This window comes from Asterias rubens, chromosome 5, assembly GCF_902459465.1.
Source record: "Asterias rubens chromosome 5, eAstRub1.3, whole genome shotgun sequence".
Classification (NCBI taxonomy): domain Eukaryota; kingdom Metazoa; phylum Echinodermata; class Asteroidea; order Forcipulatida; family Asteriidae; genus Asterias; species Asterias rubens.
Genome location: NC_047066.1, coordinates 16,436,356 through 16,462,804, shown reverse-complemented (window position 1 = coordinate 16,462,804; position 26,449 = coordinate 16,436,356). Strand labels below are relative to the sequence as shown.

At 38.8% G+C, this 26,449-nt stretch overlaps 1 protein-coding gene across 2 annotated transcripts; it reads left to right on the top strand.

Moving 5' to 3' along the window:
• The first annotated feature begins 890 nt into the window (after positions 1–890).
• On the top strand, positions 891–26,076 carry LOC117291005. 2 transcript variants are annotated; one of them, XR_004519113.1, is made up of 4 exons: positions 891–927; positions 11,980–12,125; positions 23,820–24,085; positions 25,159–26,076. XR_004519113.1 is itself a non-coding variant. In XM_033772601.1 (4 exons), the coding sequence occupies exons 1-3, from the start codon at positions 3,359–3,361 to the stop codon at positions 24,051–24,053; spliced, it is 417 nt and encodes a 138-aa protein (XP_033628492.1). In that variant the 5' UTR covers positions 3,279–3,358; the 3' UTR covers positions 24,054–24,085; positions 25,159–26,076. The 2 variants fall into 2 exon arrangements, 1 of the variants encoding a protein (XP_033628492.1); XM_033772601.1 differs by lacking the exon at positions 891–927 and adding an exon at positions 3,279–3,395.
• The last annotated feature ends 373 nt before the right edge of the window (positions 26,077–26,449 follow it).

The window sequence follows — 26,449 nt, the reverse complement described above, 5'->3', positions numbered from 1 at the left end:
GACACACACTCATCTTTCAACTTAGCCTTTAACCAAGAAAACCTTTAGCATAGGTTTTCCCGGTCAATTTCAACTAAAATCCATTCATTTTACCTCCAGGCTCATTCAATTTCGTTTTGAAAATGAATGCACTTTGAATCAGCATTCAAGATTCAAAAAGAGTTATTCAATTTCAACAGTTAAGCATTCACTGGTCAAATAAAATCATTCAATTTCATCAGCCCGTAAGACTCATTCAATTTCGTTAAAGCCAGCAGCAAGAGCTATAGTCAACCATTCAATTTCATTAATGGGCAAACATTTTCCAAATGTTTGCACTCAAATTCAAATTCTATTTGTGCTCATATACCCATTCGTTGCTGCCTATTATAAAGGCAGATACTTTCAGGGAAAACTCATTTCTACACTGGTTTGACGTTCAAGCCCAACGGTTTTGAATGAAAAATGGCTGCCCGTTGTCGGTACAGAGCAAGATAACACTGAGATTAATTTGTTTTTAAATTTTATAACGACACCTTATAATTTTAAGCTTTTTGTTTTCTTAAAAAACCTGTTAACTTCTAATTTGACACGTTTCGGACATAGCAGAAACAAAGACACCAACATAAATACCAGTGCAATAAAATCACAAAGCTAAAGCAACAGATTAGTTTTCATTTCAAAGTTATCGGATACAGGCTTTAACTTTAAGGGTAGCAAAGCAAAAGGAACACTTATTTCAATAAAGAAAAAAAAAATGTAAATATAATAAAAAGTACATGGAAACACCTCTTATAAAGGGCAGCATGTGTGTTAGTAAAGAGCGTTAACTTCCAGTTTACTCATAAAGCCATAACTCATCTTTAATTTGAATGCAAAGAAGTTGAAATTCGTTGCACATAAATGAAAAAGAAAACTCAAACTAGCAGCAAAATCATGTTCGCTTCGGTAAGTCCTAACTTTAATGCATCAATTGTTAATAGATAGTAGAAATTCAACTTATGAATGGTCAAAGTGTAGTTTTGAATACCTATTAATGAAATAGAATGACTGCAGCGAATCTGAACGAGAAAAATGCATTCATGTGTGCACGAAAACAAAATTGAATGCATGAAGAGCTAAAACGAAACCCTAGTTTGAGAGGATTATGAGAAAATGCGTGAATTTGAATGCACTGCATGTTAATGAATTTGAATGACTTTTTGCTGAAATTGGCCGGGAAAACCTTTATTACGACCAAAGAGATCTCACCACGATGCTACCACGCTGCTTGTACGATAAATATTGTTCCCACGACGGGCACTACCACTTTTTTTGGTGGTGGCAGGCCAAGGCATGAAAGGTCTGCTCCGTGATGTGGCGTTACCTCCATGTTTGTCACCCTAAACAACAAAATCGTGTGTTGAAAGTTTTGTTCTTATACGATGAGAAAACAGGAACATTATATCACGGTATTTTCGAAAGGACGTCGAATCCATCAACGTTTAGCTAGGTAAACAGTGGGTATAAGCCTACCAACCGATCTCTGGCGGCAGCATTCACGAACAGACACCAACCCTCAGAAAATTTGAAAACGTGATTCCGCATTTCTCAGATTCAAATGTTGTTATTGATTTTAATATCTCCAAATGGTGCTTACTTTCAAGAAGTACAAAATAAAACAAATCCGAACCGATGTTTATTTCAATATAATTAATATGTTAAATAAAACGAAACGAAATAAATCGATGTTTTATTTGTTTCTACTAAGTTAAAGGTTTTCCCGGTCAATTTCAACAGAAATCCATTCTTTTTAACTTCGGCTCATTCATTTTCGTTTTGAAAATAATGCACTTTGAATCAGCATTCAAGAGTTTTTTAAATGTTTGCATTCAAATTCAAATTCTATGTTAGGTGCTTACTCATCCGTTGTTGCCTATTATAAAGGCAGGTACTTTCAGGGAAAACTCATTACTACACTAGTTTGAAGTTTAAGCCAAACGGTTCTGAATGAAAATGGCTGCCCGTGGTCCTTATGAACAGAGCATGTAATTTAGATAACATTAAAATGAAGTCAATTTCAACCCCTTATAGTTTAAGCAACAAGTTTCCTTAAAAAACTTTGTTAACTTCTAATTTGACATGTTCCGGACATTAGCAGAAACAAAGACAGCAACATAAATACCAGTGCAACAAAAATCTCAAGGCTAAAGCAAAAGATTTAGTTTTCATTTCAAAGTTATTTCAATGAAATTCGTTGCACATAAATGAAAAAGAAAACTCAAACTAGCAGCAAAATCACGCTTCGGCGAGTCTTAATTTGAATGCATCAAATGTAAATAGGTAGTAGAAAATGGTCAAAGTGTAGTCTTGAATACCTATTAAAGCCATTGGACACTTTCGGAACAGGAAAAAAAAAGTACACAGATTTACAATTAACTTACATGGTTTACAGAAGAAAATGGTGAAAGACTTCCCTTGAAATACTATTCCACGAAATGCTTTACTTTTTGAGAAAACACTAAAACAATATCAATTCTCGGATGTCGAGAATTACGGATTTATTTTAAACACATGTCATGACACGGCGAAACGTGCGGGTTTTCCCGTTATTTTCTCCCGACTCAGATGACCGATTGAGCCTAAATTTTCACAGGTTTGTTATTCTATATATAAGTTGTGATACACGAAGTGTGGGACTTGGACAATAATGTTTACCGAAAGTGTATAATGGCTTTAAGCCTAAATTTTCACAGGTTTGTTATTTTATATATAAGTTGTCATACACGAAGTGTGGGCCTTGGATAATACTGTTTCCAAAAGAGTCCAATGGCTTTAAAATGAAACAGAATGACTGAAGCGAAGAACGAGAAAAATGCGAACGTATCCGCACGAAAACGAAACTGAATGCAGTAGGAGCTAAAAAGAAACCCTATAGTTTGAGAGGATTAGGGGAAAATGCGTGAATTTGAATGCATATTAAGGATTTTTTTGTATGCTGAAATTGGCCGTGAAAGTTGCAGTCGGGAATTAGCAGCGACAGGAAATAATTGAAATTGCACAAATTTTGTATTTTTTCCCATTTACATATACCTTATAATGAAAATTAGAGAAATCATTAATTTGGTATTAGATGCTATGTAAATTCTGACCCATTAGATTGTTCCTTCTTTTGGATGTACACCGACCAATTAACAGGCTTCCAAAGTCTGTGAGAGAAGCGATTCCACAAGAGGGCGCCAACACAGGTCATATCGTTTTGTCGACTAAATAAAACAAAGGCGGACCAACAAAAGTACGATCGGGAGTCATTAATTAAGTTGAAACCGTTTCTGCATACGGTCTGTCCCTTGCGCTGTAGGGTCTGTTTTCACAGTTGTTGAAACTTTCACTCGCTATCATGTCTTTGACGTTGTTCTTTGTGGTTGCCATCAGCGGTAAGTCAATCCGTAACAAATCCGTATAGCCACTCCAGATTCGGAGAGTTTGTTTTATTTTTTAATAAACCCAGCCATAGCCAGGCATGGCCATAGCTGTCTGCAAAATCGGTGGTACCAAAATAATGGCAATACACTTTTCGTTGACTGACATCAATTTGACGTGTCTCAAAATGCGTACTTGATACTTTGAGGTGCCTGATGCACGGTGTGGTGTTTCACTTTGCGTTATTTATAAGCGGGTCATGATCGAGTATGTTTGTAATGCTGCCCGGTCAAGGCCCGGGTCACGCGTCCGGTTCCCGGCCAGGCCGGGTAGCCGATCCTTGGAAAGATTGAATTAATGTTTTCCTGGCCACTTTAGGCTACAAACTTCCCATTTATTTTTTATTTATGTGCATGAAAGGTTATTTTGGAAAAGTTTCCGTATGGCGCCACCACTTTTTCATTCGATATGAAATAATATAGTATCTTATTTACCTCAATGAGATATCCCTTTTTGTAAAAATGAGTGAAAAAGTGGCGGCGCCATACGGAAAGTTATCCGTTATTTTTATCTCTTGAGTTGAGGATGTCATTCAGTTTAATCCCAACAGAGACATGCGAGTTTATTTACCATTAGGTATACTTAGTTTACAAGAAGTTTTGGGAGCGTTTAAATAATAATATATGCAGCTAAAATTTTATCAACTGATGATGACTACAACATAAAAGACTTGTATTTTATATAGTAATTTGTGTACTCTGTCCTTACACATGACTAATATCATGGTTTTCTTGTCTCTTTCAGCAAAAGTTAGGTCGGTTTTTATAAAGTATAGTAACACGCGTATTCATGCATTTCCCCTAGGGTTTCTTTGCATTCGATTTCCAGGACATCAGTAATTTTGTTTCGTCTCATCCGGGTTCTTTTGAGTCATTCTATATAGGAAAAGGCACTCATACCATACGTTGTGCAATCCTTTAGTCTCTGCCACCTTTTACAAATATGAAAAACACAAAAACATCAAATTCATTGGTTGACAAATGGTCTCTTGATATCGGCTTTTTCCGAAAATAAATGATCGTTGCAACTGTTGAAATCAATTACCTATTTTGACGATGAGCAGGTTGTTAAATTGAATGATGTTTTTATGAATTTGACAGGGAAAAAACCATAAAGCTATATATATTGATAAACACAACTTTTGAAAATGATTGAATGTCACTAATATTGCTTACAAGATTAATTATTCACAGAACTTATGAGCCACTTTAAACTTTGAACTTATTAGTTTGAATCAAAAATAGTCATGCAATTAAATTAGTTAACTATTCACTCACAATCATTTAATATTTCGCATGGGAAAATGTTGAAGAAAAAGAAGCCTGAAATAACAAAGATAACCATATAACCGCGCCAAAACATCCAACCGTCCTTGCAGGCAATCTTGATACCACGAAACCCTAGAGACAACTAGACCTTTTGTGTGTGATGCAGAGGTCAACCTACATGTGTATCACATCGAGACACAATTACTCATTGACTATCCCTATATCCCTAGAACCATCCAAGTCATATTGTATCATTGTTTGCCGTTTGATCCTGATGTGATTAAGATGATTCCTGTTATCTATATATCATTATATAAACATTCAACAATCTTTATGGAAAAAGCAAGCAACAGTTTTGCGTATAAATATCTTGACTTCGAGCCATGCCCAGACACAGCACGTAGTTCGGGAAAGGGCGCAAACTTAACGACTAAAATGCTAACTGCTAGGCTAGTGTTTTAAAAATTGGCATTTTGTGTTCATTCCAAATTGTGTTCATTCCAATTTGTTTTATTGTCTGCATTGGTCAATGTCAAAACATACAATTAGTATTAGGGGACGGTATACGTTTTTCACTCTTTAAATTTTGACAAAGCAGCCACTGGCTGTAGAAGCCTAGTGCATACACCACCTTTTGATAGTATAAAGCAGTTTTAGAAGCACTTCACTTCGCAGTATATTGGTAATGAAAACAGACCAGTTTTTATGGCTCAAAATTTATCAGTTTTTGTGAGATATAATTCTTCCTGCGTGGACATATTATTTTCCGGATTTTTGGAGAGATCTCAAAAAACGCGACGGCGCCTTTCGAAATGAAGTTTTCAAAAGTAGTTTTATTAACTAGACATTAAGTGTTTGTGAACAAACACGAAGCTGTTCCTTGTTGTTTTGCTTGGATTATGTGCTTCATTGCCCAAGGAATATATAACTGAAAAAAAGGTTTCAAAAAAGTTGTGTAGCTCTTGTTATAAGGTTTGACTTCCCGGTTGACCCGTAAGTAAAGGTCAACATGGGCCCACAGCTACCAAAGATTAATCTGCAATGCCAAGGAGTCTATAAAATCGGTTGTGTAGATCTTGATATATAGTCCCACTTCCGGTTGACCCAGAAGTAGAGGTCAACTTGGGGTCACAGTTTTCCAAAGCTAATATTTATTGCCTAAGAGTCTACAACTGAAGTTTGAACATTAGCTTTGTACTTTTTTAGATATGGGTTCACTTCCGGGTGACCTGGAAGTAAAGGTCAACATGGGGTCAAAGTTGTTTCAAACTAATCTTGAATGCCCAAGGAGTCTATAACTGAACCAAAATTGATAATCTGTTGTATAGTTCTTGAGATATGGTCCCACTTCCGGTTGACCAGGAAGTAGGGGTCAACTTGAGGTCACGGTTTTCTAAAGTTAATATTTTATGCCTAAGGAGTTTATAACTGAAAATATTTTGAAAATCTGCTGTATAGTTCTTGAGATATGGTGACACTTCCGGTTGACGCGGAAGAAGAGGTCAACTTGAGGTCACAGTTTTTTCAAATTAATCTCCAACCCCCAAGGAGTCTTTAAAAACAAACAGTTGAAAAGTCGGCCGTGAAGTTCTTGAGATATGATGCTGCAAAGATTTCCTAATTAATATGCATATGAGGGTCACTGGTGGTTAATTAATAAATAATTTTAATATATTTTATGATAGGAATTAAGCTAAACATCCTAAAGCTTCCATTTGATATTATTTTACGTGTTTAAAAACACATAATTAATTTGTAGGATACTCCTTTATTTCCCTACTCCTGCCGATAGGGGGCGCCCTTATGAGACATTTCAATTGCACGATTTCTGCACCGTAATGTCTGTATCTGACTCTGTATTTGTATGTGTACGTCGCAGAGACCAAAACTGTCACAAAATGTCAAGCTATAATTTCCCCATAGAACACGGCCCAGTTTTATGGCTCTGTCTGCTTCAACCAAACTCTGCCCATTTATTATACAACCACCATTCTCCGCTTACTGTGCAGGCGCTGAAATATCTGTACAATTAGTTCAAAGCAAAGATTACATATGATAAGTTTCCCCGCACACAAGCAAAAATATCCCTGCTAAGCTGTGAAATATGCTTTAAGTAAGCGATAATATCCGCGCTTCTGATGTGTAAATTCTTTGCTTACGCAGTGAAGCAGAGTCAAATTGGACCAGTTTCACAAGATTTCCCCTCATGTACTAAAAATCTTTTTTGACTTTACATGTTTGAAGTGTAGGCCTTACCAAACCTACTTACAGGGCAAAATTACATGGTTCTCATGACCACCAAAGTCTGCGCTTACGATCACCATTTTCCGCTTTACTGTGATGTGCAAGCTTGGAAAATAATGTGCGAACTTGGAAGCACACAAACAAAAGAAATCCATGCTATAAGCAGTCTATTTTGCTTGACGTAAGCGCAGAATTCAATGCTTCTGCAGAGCACTGAATCTTTTTCATTAAGCAAGTTCCCATCATGACTCGACTAGTCGAACCTCAAACCTAACTACGACACTTGTCGAGATAAAATACAGATTCTCAAGATTTGTGCCGCTATGTGCCGCAAAGGCAATATTAATTATGTTGCGAATGGGTGACTAGTGAATTTTACTACTCAACTAGTCGCACCTCAAACCTGCCTATGACACTTGTCGAGATAAAATACGGATTCTCAAGATTTGTACCGCTATGTGCCGCAAGGGCAATATAAATTATGTTGCGAATATAAGCAACACAACTGGTTCACCAAACAGGTAGTCGGGACAAATTTTTAATTATGTTGCGAATGGGTGTGACTAGTGAAATTTACTACTCGACTAGTCGCACTTCAAACCTAACTATGACACTTGTCGAGATAAAGTACAGATTCTCAAGATTTGTGCCGCTATGCCGCAAGGGCAATATTAATTATGTTGCGAATAGTAGTAAGCAACACAACTGGTTCACCAAACAGGTAGTCGGGACAAATTTTGTAGTCGATGTGTGGATTATAACGGAGTAGAGAAAAACAGTAGTCGCGACTCAAATAATAATTTGTAGTCGCGACTTTAACACTAAAGCACACTAGTCGCCCCTGCCTACTTTTGTCACAAGTAAAGCACGGTTTTTCCTGCGAATGCAAATCAAATTTTTAAGTCACTGTTTTCGCAGTGAAAGTTTCGCAGGAGTTGAGCACAATTAGTCAACTGTAGCAAAAATTTTTATGCGAATTGTGACGTGAAGAACACATTCCCTGCTAAGCTGTAAAATACGCTTAGCGTAAGCACAGTTCCCTGATTACGTAAGCGCTGCGATTCTTTCCTTTAAAAGCCATTGGCCCAGGGCCAAACTACATAATAGCTTTTTAAACACAAAAAGCAGCTTAACCATGCCTCATGTTCAAGTTGTGAATCCAGGTATTCTGCTCAATTTCTGCAATTTTGTAAAGCAAAATGTTTTGCCTGTTTATTATAAGCAGCTCTATAAAACTGAGCCACTCAACCACCAGAGAAACGTCAGCATAATAAAATCTCTGCTTTTGTATTCCTGTCAAAGAGTTTTTGTTTGTCATTGTCTAATTTCCGAACGTAACGCGAAATACTGGAATTAGTTTAGGAAAATGGTCCCCGGCGCGAACAAGGTGACTTTACCCGTAAATAATTCCAAATCCCGGGCGGTCTGTTTTCGTCGTCCACGCTCGTCAGCTGAAATGAACCCGGTCCACGACGCACCATGCTCAGGCTTGTCAAATTTTGGGAACAAGTTTAGACTTGTGCTAGTCGGTTACCGTAAGAAATCTATGTATATTGAACAAAAAAACGCAATAACACCGGTCGAAAATGGTATAAGGACTTGGTCAAGTTAACAGTTTTACAATTTTGACTATTCAAATCAAGTTTTATGCCGTACCCATGATCTTTGAAAAAACTTCCTCGGAAATACAGGTTTTTTAAAATAATTACACTGTTTCTATAAGTTCTGATGCTTTTAAAATGACCATCAATAAAATATATCTTAATCTAAAGCAATTTTGGGAAGTGTACAACATGTAATTTAATTTTAGTCGAATAAATTATGTTTTGGAAAGCTGGGTTTGTTTACACTTCAAGAGACATTGTGTTTGTGCACAGACACAAAACGTGCATTACATGACGGCATGGTGACGTCGTCCAGAATTTTATGTCGGAAATCACATTAACAGGACCTTACTAGTGTATAGCTGAAAAAAGTTTCAGGATCGGCGGTCTAATTTTTGAGATATGGTGTTAACTTGGTTTGCTAATAAACATTCACAAGCTTAATTAAGGCTTATTAATTAACAATTTTTACATTTTTTACGATAAGAATTAAGCTTATGTTCTAAGCTTCAATTTGGTATAATAAACTCACTCTTTCGTATTATGGTTTAGGAGATTAGGCTGCCACAAAAACGTGTACAAACACTATGGGATTTAGGGAGAAACAAAGAATAATAATAATAATAATAATAAAAATAATAAAAATCTCGACGAAAACAATAGCTGTTCCGACTGGATCGGAACAGCTAATAATAATAAAAATAATAAAAATCTCGACGAAAACAATAGCTGTTCCGACTGGATCGGAACAGCTAAATATACATCTAAATTTTATTTTATAGGATTAAAACAAACGGACGGTTCAAATAACCATGTGTATACTCTGCAAATGCAATATTGCCATAAAAATGTGTTAAATTTAAATAGGAGACTGCCAACAAATTCGCAAGCTGTATGAATGGAGCACCTTTAAATGGTTATATTTTTCACTCGCATGGCGCAAGAATTGTTTTGTTGAAACATAAAGTGAAATAATATTTTAATAGGTTTTCTCGGTCAATTTCGGAAAATAAGCAGCCAATTTAATTTTCAGGCGTTCGAAATAAAGCTATTTTGCCTCTCCGGTTTTTACTGCGTTTCAAATTCAGAATTCGGTCCGATTCAATTTCGTTTTGAGGCATTCAAATTCCTAGCACACTCATTCTTTTTTCGTGACACACAATCATTATTCAATTTAGCAAATCTGGTATGACTAGAGATTTTGCTGATTCAATAATTTTCAATTTCGTAAAGTGGCAATCAGTTTCGCTCAACGAGGATTCAAATAAGTATACGACTAAAGAAGTACGAATAAACAGATAAAGTGTAAAAGGCAACTGTTACGTACCTTCACTTTAAAATCGAGCGAACCTAATATTCTTTATTTTACGTTTCCAGTAGACTTTACCTGCCCCCCCCCAAAAAAATAGAGAGATTTAATGGTTAACTGAGCAAGACCTGATTTGAATGTTATTGAATGTGTTTATTTTTGGTAATGTATTTGTTTGTAAATTATTGCCAACCATTAATCTGTTGGCGTGCCAGACTATCTGGGCATAAATTATGTTCAAGAGTGCCAAAATAATGAACAACACTCATAAGGAAACAACAAGTTAACCACGCGTTGTTAAGAATTCACAAATTCCAGAATTGACTGCCCCAAAATGAAATTGAATGACTCAACGCACGCCTCAAAAAAAATCCTGCGAATTTGAATGCAGCTTCGATGAATTGTTAAATTGAATGATTATTCTGTTGAATTGAATGACGTAAAAGTACATTTGACTAGTCTTAAAATGAAATCGAATGACCCTTTTTAGAAGCATTCGATTTCATGCGAAATAGAATAGGCTGGTGGTTAAAGGCAGTGGATACTATTGGTAATTACTCAAAATAATTATTAGCATAAAACCTTACGTGAGTACGAGTAATGGGGAGAGGTTGAGAAACGGCTCCCTCTGAAGTGCCATAGTTTTCGAGAAAGATGTAAACCTCGGATTTCGAACTTGAGATCTCGAAATCAACCATCTAAACGCACACAACTTCGTATGACAAGGGTGTTTTTTTCTTTCATTATTATCTCGCAATTTCGATGACCGATTGAGCTCAAATTTTCACAGGTTAGTTATTTTATGCATATGTTGAGATACACCAACTGGGAAGGCTATTCTTTGACAATTACCAATAGTGTCCACTGCCTTTAAATTGGCTGCTCATTTTCCAAAATTGATGACCGAGAAAACCTATATTTAACAATTGTTTTGATTTGAGGAGCTTTCAGTTTCAAAAATGGTGACGAATAAATTGGTTGGAATACACAAAATGCTCTTATTTTCTTTTCTTTTTGTTCCAGCAGGCAAGTTAGCAGTCAATTTCACTTTCATGCGTGCGAATTTAAGCTGTTTTGCCTCTCCGTGTTATTGCGTTTAAAATTCATAATTAGGCCATTCAATTTCGTTTTGAGTCGAGACAAATTCCTTTAGCAACCTGTTTAATTTATCGGATCAACATTCTTTTTCGTAACACACATGCCTCAAGAAGCGTCTGCGAATTTGAATGCTGCTGTGATGAATTGCTAAATTGAATGATTATTTTGTTAAATCGAATGACGCAACATTACATTTGACTAAATCATAAAACGAAATCGAATTACCCTTTTCAGTAGCATTCGATTTCGCGTGAAATAGAATAGCTTGATGGTTAAATTGGCTGCTAATTTTCTGAAATTGACAGAGAAAACCTATACTTGAGTCTTCCATAATCTTCTAACCTAAATATTGCCTGTACTATAGCCTATCACTTTATATATCATTTTTGGTTGTGAATTTTGGTTGTTCTTGTTGTTGTTATACTCGTTTTAAGGCCATTATACACTTTCGGAACAGAAACAAAAGTTCACAGATTTACAAATAACTTACAGGGTTTACAGAAGGTAATGGGAAAAGAATTCTCTTGAAATATTATTCCATGAAATGCTTTACTTTTTGAGAAAACATTAAAACAATATCAATTCTCGACAACGAGAATAAATACGGATTTATAGTAAACACATGCCATGACACGGCGAAACGCGCGAAAACAGGGATGGGTTTTCCCGTTATTTTCTCCCGACTCCGATGACCGATTGAGCCTAAATTTGCACAGGTTTGTTATTTTATATATTAGTTGTGATACACAAAATGTGGGCCTTGGACAATACTGTTTACCGAAAGTGTCCACCGGTTTTAATGTTGATGTAGATCTAAATAATTTAAACCCGAATTCGTCTTTGCTGAATACCTGTTGTTACTTTGTTACTATTTACTGATTGCATCCGAATCAAACGGAAAGGGAAATTGCCATTGACTGCGACGACAACATTCATGACAGTGGAGAATGGGACATCAGAGTTGAAGTAATATAAATTCGGACACGGTTTTAAGTTTTTCTTCTCCATTTTTTAGTCTCTGCTGTGTCCAGTTTGGAAACATGTTGGGTGTGTGACAGTGCAGTTTCTGGCTACAGCGATTGCCTAGGCAACAGTCAGGATACATCGGCATTGCTTGCTAATCATCCAACTTGGACCGATTCATGTGACAATGGATGCGCGGTAAGTGTCAATCAGCAGTCCGCCTGTGCAATTTGTCCCCATCTCATGACTTAATTAAAAGTAGTTAAATTTTTAAATCATCATTTCTTTTTTCTCTGTGCGACTTATGTAATCTTTATAGACTAAAGTCCTAAAATAAGTCATTTGCTGTTCCTTTTCATTAAACATGCTCAATTTTGGGGAACCATGTGCAGTGTATGCTGCCTGGAAATCGGCGCAGTAGTATGATTTCGTGTGAGCATACAAATACCGACTTGATTCAAAGACTGGGAAGTGGAAGTAGGCATAGCTTTTATCCAATTTTGTCTTGGAATCAAGTCAGTATTGGGATGGCAAGCTGGAACTACTTTTACTTGTGTACCATACATCCGCAGCTTTCCTTGTGTCACGTCACGAACGGATCGTGAAATAATTTTGAAGATAGTTATTCTCAAGGTAAAGCTGCTGTTGCGAGTAAGGGTGCGCGTGATAGCAATGTGGGGGCGTTTTTCGTGGCTGAGATTCAGAAGAATAACCGCGGTCTAAGACTAGACAACAAAGTCTACTATGACCCGGCCATGCCAACCCGCGCAGTTAGTTATATTAACTATGGAGAGGTCTCATCATGCTCATCATGTCGTCACTGCAGCATACAGTACGTATCAAGTTTAAAGTCAAAGCTGTGGAAGTCTAAACAAAATATTCGAAGCTAAAAATAAGTAGTGACGAGAGGTATCGATAGGGGGCGCTGCTTACTTCACCCTTCGCTCAGCGGCCAGCTATCCAGGACCGCTGGGATGAGCTGATCAGCTTGCACATAGAGTGCGTCATGCGTGGAGTGGATATATCCACAGAAGCGTGAGTTTGACCATGGAGGAAGGAAGAGAAGGAGCTCGAACGAAGGGACTTCAAAAGTCGAACCCGTGGTACCGCGGTCGTTTAACGACACCTCGTAATCACCCACATACCTTATACAGACAATGGGCGACCTGGCGTATGTGAGTTTGCGCGTGCGCACTTGGTTCTTCACTCAACTATGGTGTCGTATGTCGTATGGATATAATACAGAAAAAAAAAACTTTTTTGAGACCTGATACAAATTGTGTACACTTGTGCCCACCAAATCGAAAAACACAATTGAATACCAACCACCCTCGTGTGCTAATACCCAAATTTTGAACCACCGCTAGTGACTGGAAAGTCACAAAAAATGTAAAAATATGCCATGATGTTTCCGTGAAACACCACAAACAGTAAATGAAAACGTGTATATTCACAATTCTTGTCTCCAATGATTCAAATTTACAAGCAGACAAGAGCGCAGACTGGCGGTACCACACGTTCTGTACAAAGAGATTTAATCCCGCTTGTTAATCGGCCGTCCAGCTGGAGGTCTCCTATCTTTTTCCACTGGCCAGACAGGGGCATTGTCAGAGTATTCTATTGTTACTCTGCGGTTTTGTGTGTCGTTGGAGCTCTTTCTCTTCCTTCCTCCATGGTTTGACAGTTAACCAATGGGCGTGCTTGATTCGCTGGCCCATCCCAGCGCCTTGCAAGGCACTGGGGGCCTAGCCAAAGTCCACCCTTTGAAATAGGAGACTCGATTCATACTCACCACTGCTTTAATGGGATAAACGTCACTGTTAATTCCTACCTTACAGAAAGCAAAGTACCAAGACGTAAGGAGGTGGAGGTCGAGCCCGCCGAATTTTTTTTGGAGCATGTTCAAAATTTCTCGGACACTGAACGTGTACTTCATACGTTCTGCATAAGTTCCCCGTAAGTTCAAGGTACGATAGACATACGTTGACATACGTTGACATACGTTATATGGACGTTAGTCGTAGGTTGGTATACGTTGATGTTCGTCTGCTAAAGGGGAAACGTACAGCCAACGTTGTGATAACGAGATGATAACGTATCCGTAGCGTATTGAACGTATACATAGCAGTCAGTGCGCAATTTCGAGATAATGAAGCTGACGCGCAGAGTTTCTTTGCAAAATCGTGATCAGAAAAGCGATCTCAAACCCTTTCAAAATTCACGAGAAAATGCGAGTGTTCATTAGCGTGTCAGTAAACCGCTCCGTTTGGTGGGAAATGTTTCAACAACAAAAATGAAATGAAGGAGGGTTATCTTGAGATGTTTTTTTCTAAATGGTGAGTTATCAAATGTGTTAAACTGTATGCACATTTTAAATAAAAACCTTCGCAAAGTGCGACATGATTAAAACTCCTTTTTGATGAACCCTTCACGTTTGCCGTGACCCTGACTGTTTCCCGATCGGTGATTATAAAGGATATTTTAAGTATATCGAAGAATTTTGCAGTTGTTAGGTTTTTAAATTTTTACTGCGGGAAAACGGGGAACACTTTTTTTTGCGTCGGAAAAGAGGCAAACTTTAAAAAAGAAATGAGGATGACTTACTCAAGGGACCACTACGTTGGCTGTTTATTTCCCGGTAGCCGACGTACATCAATGTATACCAACCTGCGAGTAACGTTCCTATAACGTATGCCAGCGTATATCAACGTATGTCTAACGTACCATGAACTTACGGGGAACTTATGCAGAACGTATGAAGCACACGTTTAGTACGCCGAGAAATTTTGAACATGCTCAAAAATATTTCGCGGGCTCGACGTGTTCAAAATTTTAACAGCGTATCCCAGCGTGCTCTTAACGTAAACGACGTATCTCCAACTTACCCCAAACTTATATCAGCGTACACCAACGTATTTTCGATATTTCGCATACGTTGGCTTACGTTCAGGCGATACGCCATGGTGTGACAGGGCCTTTAGTACGGCCTCCGCAAGACAACGTGGCAATCGCAAGATGAGCGTACGTTGTAAGTATGTACCACTCACTTACAACGTGCGCAACGTACGATGCACGCAACCGCTCACGGCCAGGCGTGGCGTGCGGGCCATGTACTAACACCTTGCGCAGACCGTGCGAGTGACGTGCGTTGACGTACTTCCTCCCTGCTCTTGCCACTTCCTCCCCACGTTTTCAGAAAAACGTGGCGGCCGTGGCCTCCTCCAAACACGTACGGACAAAAAACACGCACGGTGGGTTGTGACCGAGGCTTTAGTCACACTTTCTTCTCGTGTTGCGGTATGAAAGATTCCGAACTGAGTTTGAGATGTCTTCTGTTGCGTCTGTATTCGCGTCCATCTTCTGTTCTTACTTTGTAAGATCTGATGTTCACTTGATCTTGTACTTGTCCTTTTTCCCAACGCTTGTTTGTGCGATTCGCGCTTTGTTTGATACGTATTGTGTCTCCTGTCTTTAACTTTGGCAGTTCTTTTGCGTTCTTGTCATAGTGACGTTTTTGACGAGCTTGTTTGTCTTGTTTCTTTGCTTTGACGTCACTCTGCACTTTTGGTTTGAGTAGCTTTGGTGAGATTGGCAAACCGGTTCTCGTTCGACGTCCAAAAAAGCGTTGAGCTGGAGAGCTTCCCATTCCTTCAGTTGGTGTATTTCGCCATGCCAACAAAGCTTGATAAACATCTCCGTTGCTATCTGTGTTTTTTCGGAGTAGTGTCTTTGCGATCTTAACAGCACTTTCTACTTTACCGTTACTCTGTGGGTATTCTGGTGAGCTGGTGACCTGTTGAAATTCATAGTCATTTGCAAAGTTAGCGAATTCGTGTGAGTTGAAAGGGGGGCCATTGTCCGAGTAGATGAAAGCCGGAATACCGTGCGTTGAAAAGTGACGCTTTAGGCGTTTGACTGTAGTTTTGGCATCCTTCTTATGTGGTAGGCTATCAATCTCAAAGTAATCAGAATAATAGTCCACAGTGCATAAATAGTCTTTGCTGTCCAGCGTGAAGAAATCTACTCCAATCTTTTCCCAAGGGTGGCTTGGTATGGGATGATTGATCAGAGGTTCCTTTGTGTGCACTGCTTGGTACGTGTTGCATGTCTCACAATTCGATATGTAGTCAGTGAGCTCATGTGTCATGCCTGGCCAGTATACTGTGTCTCTGGCTCTGCGAAGTGTACTTTGAATACCCATGTGTGCCTTATGCAGTCTCTGTCGAATTCGTGGACGAGCTGATTTAGGAATAATACAGCGTTCTCCGCGAAAAATGATTCCATCCTGATATGATAGTTCATCCCGTACGCTGTAATATGCATGAGAGATTGTAGGAAGTTGTCGTTTGTCTTCAGGCCAATCGCTAAGGATATAGCGTTTGACAGTTTGTAGACTTTCATACTCAGTAGTTGCTGCTTTGATCAGTGCATGGGTTTTGTGTGTGATTGGTACTGTATCAATCATGTGCACACTCTCTACTTCTTCCTCAACAGCTGAGCGATTACTGGTTTTCAGATATGCACGCGATAACGTATCTGCCAGATACATTTCAGGACCTGGTTTATACTGAATATTTACATAATATCTCTGCATCCTGAGTAGGAGTCGTTGTAAGCGTTTTGGTGCATTTGCAAGCGGCTTCCTTGATATGGATACTAGTGGTTTGTGATCAGTCCATAAAACCATTTGTCGACCATAAGTATATTCATGGTTGCGCTCAAGACTGAAAATCTGTGCGAGTAATTCTTTCTCAATCTGTGAGTATCGCGTTTCAGCTGGCGTTAGAGCTCTACTAGCATTATGTGATTGGGTGTCCATTTTGCAGTAAGACAAATCCCAGTCCTTTTTCACTCGCATCACCCTGACCTCTGTCGCTACTTTGGGATAAAAGTATGTAAGAATCGGAGCTGTTGTCAGACGTTGCTTGATTGTGTGGAATGCTTGTGATTGTTCCTCTGTCCAACACCATTCAATATCTTTATGTGTTAGTCGTCTGAGTGGTTCGCTGATGTCAGACAGATCTGGTAGGAATTTGGCTAGATATTTAACCATGCCCACAAATCTCTGTATTTCTTCAACATTTGCTGGTGTTCCCATGTTCAGAATTGCTTCCACTTTGTTTGGATCCGGTTTGAGTCCTTTGTTTGTGAGGCGGTGGCCAATATATGTGATTTCGTCACACTTGTATTCAAACTTGGCCTTGTTCAGTTTGATGTTCATTTTTTCACAGCGATTGAGGAATTGTGTCATATTCTCATCATGATCACTTTCTGCTTCCTTGTAAGTTTCACCTTGGCCTGTGATCAAAATATCATCTGCGATAGTGTGAATACCTGGCAACCCTTCGAGGCACTGATCCAATTTCATTTGGAAAAGTTCTGGAGAAGGTGAGAGTCCGAAAGGTAGTCGACACCATCTATATCTGCCCCATGGTGTTTGGCATGTCGTAAGATGAGATGACTCCTCATCAAGTTCACACTGGAGAAATCCTTCTTTGCAGTCTGCCTTACTGAAAATCTTAACCTTTGCTAGCTTGGGCAGGACATCATCAATGACTGGCAGTGGATATTGTTCTCGTTTGAGTGCTTGATTCAGATGTTGTGGGTCGATACAGACACGCAGTTTACCACTCGGTTTATAACATTTACCAAGCTGGAAACCCAGTCTGTTGGTCCTTTAACTTTCTTTATGACTTCCAGATGTTCCAGTCTTTCAAGTTCTTCCTTTAACTTAGGTTTAATTGCGATGGGAACACGTCGTGGAGGCATTACCACAGGTTGTGAGTCCGGTTCTATTTGTAGACGCACTTTTCCTGGCAAGTGACCTATACCAGTGAAAACACAAGCGTGATCTCTGAAGATCTCCTCCTTCGTTTTGCATGTGTGAGTCGATAAAGTTCGTTCGTTGTTCCGCGCGTGATCATGAAGTGTGTATGCGACTTGAGTATCACCCTTAACTGTACAGTTCTCACTTAAAGTTACAGCTATATTCTCATGTTTAACTTCAATCAACTTCATTTGTTGAGCAGTACTTGATCCTAACAATGGCATTTGCTTACACCCTTTAATTACAACAAATGGTACCAGATACTTCTTTCTGTTCTTTAAATTTCTGATCTGTAGTTTACAAGTTCCTTGTACCGGCATAGTGTTCTGATTATACATCGACAACTTCTGATCTGATTCTTTTATTTCAGTACCAAAAGGAAGGTTTGCCTGTGGTATGACATTGCATGTGGCTCCTGAATCCACTTGAAACTTAGTTGCTCTATGGTTTCCTTTGATTTTCATCAGAGCATATATCTTCTTGGTGTTTTGGACTTCAACACATTTAACTTCCTCGTTCATGACAACAGTAGTAAGCCACAAACACTGTTCAACCTCATCGTCAAATTCTGATTCAGATGAATTGTCACTTTGTACAACGTTAACCTTGCCCCTCATTTTGGATTGGAGTTTAGAGCCAGACTGATTGATTAAACTGGCTGGTCATGCATTTTTCAGCAAAGTGGTTGGATTTTCCACACTTTTTACAGATTTTCCCAAATGCTGGACATTCGGTTTTGATCAATTCATGACGTTGACCACAATAACGGCAATTTATAGTTTCATTCTTTGCCTGTGTCTTCTGCATTTTGTGCGTTTTCCTTTTATTCACAACATGCACAGTTGTCTCTGCAACCTGATCGCTCGACATTATCTTCAACTGACTTTTTGATGTTTCAGTGGCTCTGCATAAATCCAGACATTTGTTCAAATTAAGTTCTGGTTCTTGGAGCAATTTCTTTTTGGTGGCATTATCTGTAATTCAACAGACAATCCGGTCACGGATTAATTCATCCGTTAGTTGCCCAAATTCGCATGTTAAAGCCAATTTCCGCAAGCGCACATAGTAACTGTCGAATGTCTCATTTTGCTGAACACAACAATTAAACTTATATCGTCCATATGTTATGTTGGTCTTCCCTACACAATATTTCTCCAATAAGTTTAAAATTACAGTGAAATCCTTCTTCTCATCTTCAGTCTTATATGGTAAACCATTGTGTACATCTAGGGCATCGTGACCTATTGCAGTGATGAAATGCGCTATCCTCACCCTATCACTATCTTTATCAAGTCCCGTTATGATTTCATAGCTGTCCCAGACCTGTTTGAACTTTTCCCAGCTGCTTTTTAAATTGCCAGACTGGAGATCTAAGGGTCTTGGCAGTGGAACCCTCGTTCTAGAACTTGTATGGGCATCAGTTTCCATTATAAATCAGCTAGAAAATAGCACAGTTCAATACTCTTGGTTTTGCCACAAATTCACAATATCTCAATCAAACAATCCAACAAAGTTCTGTGGGAATACAGATTCATGTAACAACACCACATGAAAAACATGAGAAAGTGTTTCGTAATCTTATGTCTAAAATGTATAATAATACTACTACTAACAGTTCACCTCCAAGTTCATTCATATGATACTCTTTGCGATCGTAAGTTATAGTTCAGTCCGATGTACACATACAAATACAGAGTCAGATACAGACATTACGGTGCAGAAATCGTGCAATTGAAATGTCTCGTAAGAGCGCCCCCCTATCGGCAGGAGTAGGAAAAACAGGAGTATCCTACAAATTAATTATTTGTTTTTAATTACGTAAAATAATATCAAATGGAAGCTTTAGGATGTTTAGCTTAATTCCTATCATAAAACATATTAAAATTCTTTATTAATTAACCACGTGACCCTCATTTGAGTATTAATTATGAAATCTTTGCAGCATCATATCTCAAGAACTTCACGGCCGACTTTTCAACTGTTTGTTGTTAAAGACTCCTTGGGGGTTGGAGATTAATTTGAAAAAACTGTAACCTCAAGTTGACCTCTACTTCCGCGTCAACCGGAAGTGGGACCATATCTCAAGAACTATACAGCAGATTTTCAAACTCTTTTCAGTTATAAACTCCTTAAGCATAAAACATTAACTTGAAAAACCGTGACCTCAAGTTGACCCCTACTTCCTGGTCATTCGGAAGTGGGACCATCTCAAGAACTACACAACCGATTATCAATTTTTTTTCAGTTATAGACTCCTTGGGCATTCAAGATTAATTTGAAACAAACAAATTGACCCCATGTTGACCTTTAGTCTTTGGTAGCTGTGAGCCCATGTTGACCTTTACTCACGGGTCAACCGGGAAGTGTGACCTTATATCAAGAGCTACAAAACTTTTTTGAAACCTTTTTTCAGTTATAGATTCCTTGGGCAGTGAAGCACATAATCCAAGCAAAACAACACGGAACAGCTTCGTGTTTGTTCACAAACACTTAATGTATTTGTATTTGCTCTTAAATGGTTTTGCTCTTATTATGGGTTCGCTCTTATACTTTTGCTCCTATAACACGGTTTTGCTCCTATGGGTCTGCTTCTATGGTTTTGCTCCTATGTATATGGTTTTGCTCTTATAGGCCCTATATATATATGGTTTTGCTCTTATATATGTGGTTTTGCTCATTTAGTCATAAACGGCCCGCTCATACTATTCATAAATACCTCACACAGTTTTGATTTTTCTATTGGTGGATAGCGCGTCACTTGGGGTGTTTAAACGGTTGATAATGACCAGCTTTGTTTATAACCGGTCGTTTCGGATACTACGCGCTAGTCTTGGTGCAAGACGTTTCTGTCGTCTCAGTTATAAAAATACAACATACGGACAAGCACGTCGGAAACATAGTTTATTGCTTTATAACGCATTTTAACAAAACATGCACGGCCGTTTAAAACCTTGCAGGGTCTTGCCGTGCGATAAAGCCAAGCCCCCCCCCCACCCCCCGCCTTCGGCTCGGGCTTTTATCACACGGCAATGACCCTGCTAGACTTGATTCAAGTCTTAGATCGCGGTTTCTGCATCTGGGCAACTCACAATCTGATCGTAGGCTAAATGACGAAGGTTGATCACAAGAGGGCGCTATTTGTAGCGGCTATCTCAGGACGACTAAAAAGCCACGATCAAAACTTGGAACCAAGTCTACGACCCTGCCGGTTTTAAACGGCCGTTTAAGAATTGAATTGGAACAACCAGAAATCGCATCAGAATGGGAACATCTCTTCGGGAAAAGAAAACGTTGCAGACCTCAAGCAAAATGGTGCAAAGACGAGCTATAGTCAACATCCTGGCCAAAAACATACACAGAGCAACAATCTATTGGCACAGTTGGAGAGTGGCCTTCGCCCAGCAACGGGAACGGAACACAGCGTCTGATGATTATGATGATGTTGATGATGATGACTATTTAAATTGATCTAGACAAATAGAATAACGCGAAGGGGAAACGTTAGTATGCTATGTTTTGTTTTAAATTCAGAGTATTTAAACATAGTTTTAAAGCTTATTATGAACATTATTGTCAGGTAATATAATTATTGCCTTATTTTTCGAAGTTGCCCAGTTGACATTTATTTTACCTTACAGATCGCTGGTATTATTGTATGGGTTTGGTGGGTATTTTTGGCGAGTTCAATTTTGATGTACACAAAGGCCTAAGAAATGTCAGTCAGAAGGCGTCTTTGCCATTCACAAGGCGTCTTTGCCAAGTTTGCCAAGGTGTCTTTGCCATTCACTAGGCGTCTTTGCCATTCACTAGGCGTCTTTGCCATTCACTAGGCGTCTTTGCCAAGTTTGCCAAAGCTGGTGGTTTGTGATATCCTGCTTATCGTATCACTTAAAAGGAAAGTGATATTGCCGGTGATTGCAACGATAACGATGATTTTCTCTATCTAGTCTCTGCTGTGTCCAGTTTGGAAACATGTTGGGTGTGTGACAGTTCAGTTTCTGGCTACAGCGATTGCTTAGGCAACAGTCAGGATACATCGGCATTGCTTGATAATCATCCAACTTGGACCGAATCATGCGACAATGGATGCGCGGTAAATGTCGATCAGTCTCCATTCATGTCTCAAACCGTTTAACTTTGAACCAGAATAATGTTAACCGTTAACGTATATGGTGAGTTTCAAGTAAAAAATACACCAAAACTTAAAAGTTCCCATGGACCCCCTCCCTCCCAGATAGGTTGAATGGTCCATTCTAGGGTATCAACTCATCTCAGATATGTGGAATGGTCCATTCTAGAATTTATAAAGGAATCTTAGATTTGTGAAATGGTCCATTTTAGGATATCAATGAATCTTAGATATGTGGAATTGTCCATTCTTGGATATCAACGAATCTTTATGTGGAAAAATCAATTCTAGGATATAATGAATCTTAGATATGTGGGATGGTCCATTCTAGAATATCAATGAATCTTAGATATGTGGAATGGTCCATTCTAGAATATCATTTAATCTTAGATATGTGGAATGGTCCATTCTTGGATATCAACGAATCTTTATGTGGAAAAAATCCATTCTAGGATATAATGAACCTTAGATATGTGGAATGGTCCATATAGAATATCAATGAATGTTATGGAATGGTCCATTTTAGAGTATCACTGAATCTTAGATATATGGAATCTTCCATTCGAGAATATCTATGAATATGAATCTTAGATACATGGAATGATCCATTCTAGAATATCAATGAATTTGACTCCCAGGTACATCAACACGTGTCTGGAGATATATTAATTAGTCATGTTTTGATTTATATCATTATTTGGTATATCCACAAGATTGGTTGATCATTGTGTTATTTCTATGTAAAAGTTTAAACATCACGGTTCACAATAATGTACCCGATTCTTGGTCCCAGTGGCCTGACCATTCTGCATCAGTGTGACATAGGATCTGTGTTGAAATTATCAAGAAATGTCACATGTCAAGTGAGGTAGAATTGAGCTAAAAATTACATTTTAACCAGATTCCGGGTCGGTCCGACCCAGCAATGGGCCTCTTGGGACGGGGAAATTCTAACCGCAGAGATAGAGAGAGAGAGAGAGAGAGAGAGAGAGAGAGAGAGAGAGGGGGGGGGGGGGGGGGAGAGAGCGAGCAATAATAACATATTATTTTGGATGATACATTTTAGAGCGGGAAAGTTACTACAGCCCTGCTTCTAATTAAAGGGTTTGGGTACTTTTTCAAAATGTCCATAGATTTACATTAAACTTACAGGGTTTGAAGGTAATGATAGTGGAAAGCTTCCCTTCAAATATTACTTATTGAGGTGCTGTAGTTTTTGAGAAATGAGTAAAACAATGTAAGGAAAATACGTTTGTAAATGCTTAAAATAATTTTGGTCTCATGAGACCAAAATTATTTTCATGACATTGTTTTACTCATTACCCAAAAACTACACCACCTCAGCACGTAATATTTTCAGGGAAGCTTTCTACTATCATTATCTTCAAACTGTGTAAGTTTAGCTTCAATCTGTGGACATTGTGGTTTTTGTCCTACAAAGAGTACATACACCCTTTAAACGAACCCTAAAGAGTAAGAAGGCGACGCCCTAATGATCAACGTCATTATACTTTGGAACACCTTGCCTTGGATTGGTCGAGTTGGTCTTTGAAAAGCGTTTGTAACCGTGTGTTATAAAATGCATATTGGTTAAACAGATGATTTAAATGTAGAATACAATGATCCACACAAATTTGCCTCGAAATTGCGTGGCTGGCCTTTTACTATGCGAACTAACAAGGTCGGCCATTTATGGGAGTCAAAGTCAAACATTTGACTCCCATAAATGGCCGACCATGTTAGTCGACGAGGTAAAAGGAAAACCACGCAATTTCGAGTGATACTTGTGTGGATCATTATGTTCTTCTTTTAAAATATCTTTCTAATCATATGCATTTTATAACAAACGGTTATTAACGCTTTTCAAAGACCAACTCGATCGATCCAAGGCAACGTGTTCCTTTAATCACGTTACTGTCAAATCAAACACTCACAGAAAGCGAAGTTTCAAGACAACGGCCAGATATTCAGAGGTTGTTTCGTTGGAAACGAAATCGGGAAAGAACTTTGCAAAACTCCTGAAGGTGTTTGCGCTAGCGACGACAACTCAGGACGTCGATTCTGCCTTCATTGCTGCCATGGCAACAAGTGCAACGGTGCAGGTACTCTCACGATGAGTCTGGCTGCGGCTATGACTACGATCCTGGCTGCGATTGTTCTCAAGGCTTAGATGATGGTTACGGCTGCAACACCAATATGGAGGTAGATACGCACATGACGGTCAATATAGTCTCATCCATAAGGTATCTCGACATCTCGGAGCTAAATGTTAATTTACGTCGGAACCTCGAAATTCAATGGTGATTATTAATAATCGACTACAATTGGTACATACGGGTGCAACGCACTTAGAATAACCATCACGTTGTTGAAATGAGTGCTCCCTCTCCCCTCACATTGTTGAAATGAGTGCTCCCTCTCCCCTCACATTGTTGAAATGAGTGGTCCCTCTCCCCTCACATTGTTGAAATGAGTGCTCCCTCTCCCCTCACATTGTTGAAATGAGTGCTCCCTCTCCCCTTACTATAGGTCCTATGCTTGATCACTCCTTATACCAGCATAACGCACTCCCCCGCCGTTCCAGCTTAGCTTTATAATTCCCAAACCTCAAACCAGATACAATTCATTTTTCAAAGTTTTTTTTATGCAGCTGCACATGTTTCTTATCAATTTATACGTCATGTTCACTTTCTAATTTCAAAACATGTGGTACCTTATGTTTAACTGCAAACGTAGATCCCTCCACCATACTATTACTATATACACGCCAAACACAACATTTAAACCTAAACGTATCAAGACCCCTCGAAGCCGAACAACGCTGAGATTGATGACAACGTTTAACACAGTAGTGTATGGGCTGCAAAACCCAAACAATCTTTGCCTATAGCTAATGTGGTGCCCCGGACGGTACCTAATCCTTATTTCGAGTTTCCGGTACCCCTTTCATCTTGGAAATCCGAGTTTCCTATTGTTGTTGAATTTCGACTTTCCAAGATACACACTTTTTGATTCCGAGATTTAATTCCGACATACATTCTCAATGAATTCCGAGATACCTACTCATATAATGAATTCCGACATACATAGCCTAGCTTCATTAAATTCAGAGATACCTTATATGATCTTATCATTGGAATTTGAGTTTCTGTGATTAATTCCAGTATCTTATCATTGAAATCTATATAATTCAAATACCATCATTGAGTGCCATGTTTCAGAGATTCCTACCATTGAAATAATTATGTCTTTCCATGAAATTGTTTTCAATGCAGTCAGCCGATGCCATGATTGTCATCACGTCGGTAATCCTCGCATACCTTGGAGCCTGTTATTTCAATCAGTTTCGACCGAACGTTTCATCTTGGCATCATTTATACAGGATTCAGAGGTTCTCACCGGCTTCCATTCACAATAGGATGCGAGTTTATTGAGTTTTTTTCAGTCTGATAAATAGATTGTGTAATATTAAGCAAGAAAATGTATATATAGCAATTACCATAAAGTCTTATAACAATAACGGGATACAAATCAAAGAAACGCTTGCCTGAATGCTCAAAGGACTTCACAGATGAACTGAACAATTTTTACTGTAGATTTGATATTCGCGATTTTACTGCAGAGAACACTTTATTGGACAATTCATTAGCAAATGTTTCACTAACTGACAATGTTACCATTAATGAAGCTGATGTTAGGAATGTCTTCTCAGGTCTGAAGTTAAATAAAGCTGTTGGACCTGATGGTATTAGTAACAGAATTTTAAAGTCATGTAGCCATCAACTTGCCAATGTACTCACATCAATTTTTCAAATGACATTAGATGAAGGTTCTATCCCCAAAAATTGGAAAATGTCAATGATAGTCCCAGTGCCAAAGCAAAAGAAGGCTACTGTGTTAAATGATTATCGTCCGATTGCATTAACATCCAATATCATGAAATGCTTGGAAAGATTGATCACAAGGTTTCTCACTAGCCAGGCTAGCTCATTTCTTGATAATCTTCAATTTGCATACAGGCAAAGTAGGGGAGTTGACGATGCAGTGCTTGTCTATCTTCACAAACTTTACAATCACCTGGACTCACCCCGAACATACGTCAGGTCTCTGTTTATTGATTTTACCAGTGCTTTTAACACAATACAACCTCATATCCTTGCGCAGAAATTATTACCAATGAATATCTTATGGAACGCCAAAGAGGCATTTAATCATCGGTTATGGTCTTTTGCAACCGGTGATCAAATTTGTCATCGGTGGTGGTCCTATGCGATCGGTGATCAACTTTAGCGAGCGGTGATAAAACACGATCGGTGGTCCATTTTAGCGATCGGTCATGCATATTCATGATCGGTGATGGTATATAGCGATCGGTCATGCATATTCACGACCGTTGATGGCTTTTTGCAATCGGTGGTCAACTTTAGTGATCGGTGGTGGCTTTTTGCAATCGGTCAACTTTAGTGATCGGTGGTGGCTTTTTGCAATCGGTCAACGTTAGGGATCGGTGGTGGCTTTTTGCAGTTGGTCAACTTTAGGGATCGGTGATGGCTTTTTGCAATCGGT

Bases quoted from the DNA above. Each gene is read 5' to 3' on its own strand.
- LOC117291005 (XM_033772601.1), top strand. From the start codon at position 3,359: ATGTCTTTGACGTTGTTCTTTGTGGTTGCCATCAGCG. The intron at 3,396-11,979 runs GTAAGTCAATCC...TCCATTTTTTAG, and splicing joins CTTTGTGGTTGCCATCAGCG to TCTCTGCTGTGTCCAGTTTG. The intron at 12,126-23,819 runs GTAAGTGTCAAT...AAACACTCACAG, and splicing joins CATGTGACAATGGATGCGCG to AAAGCGAAGTTTCAAGACAA.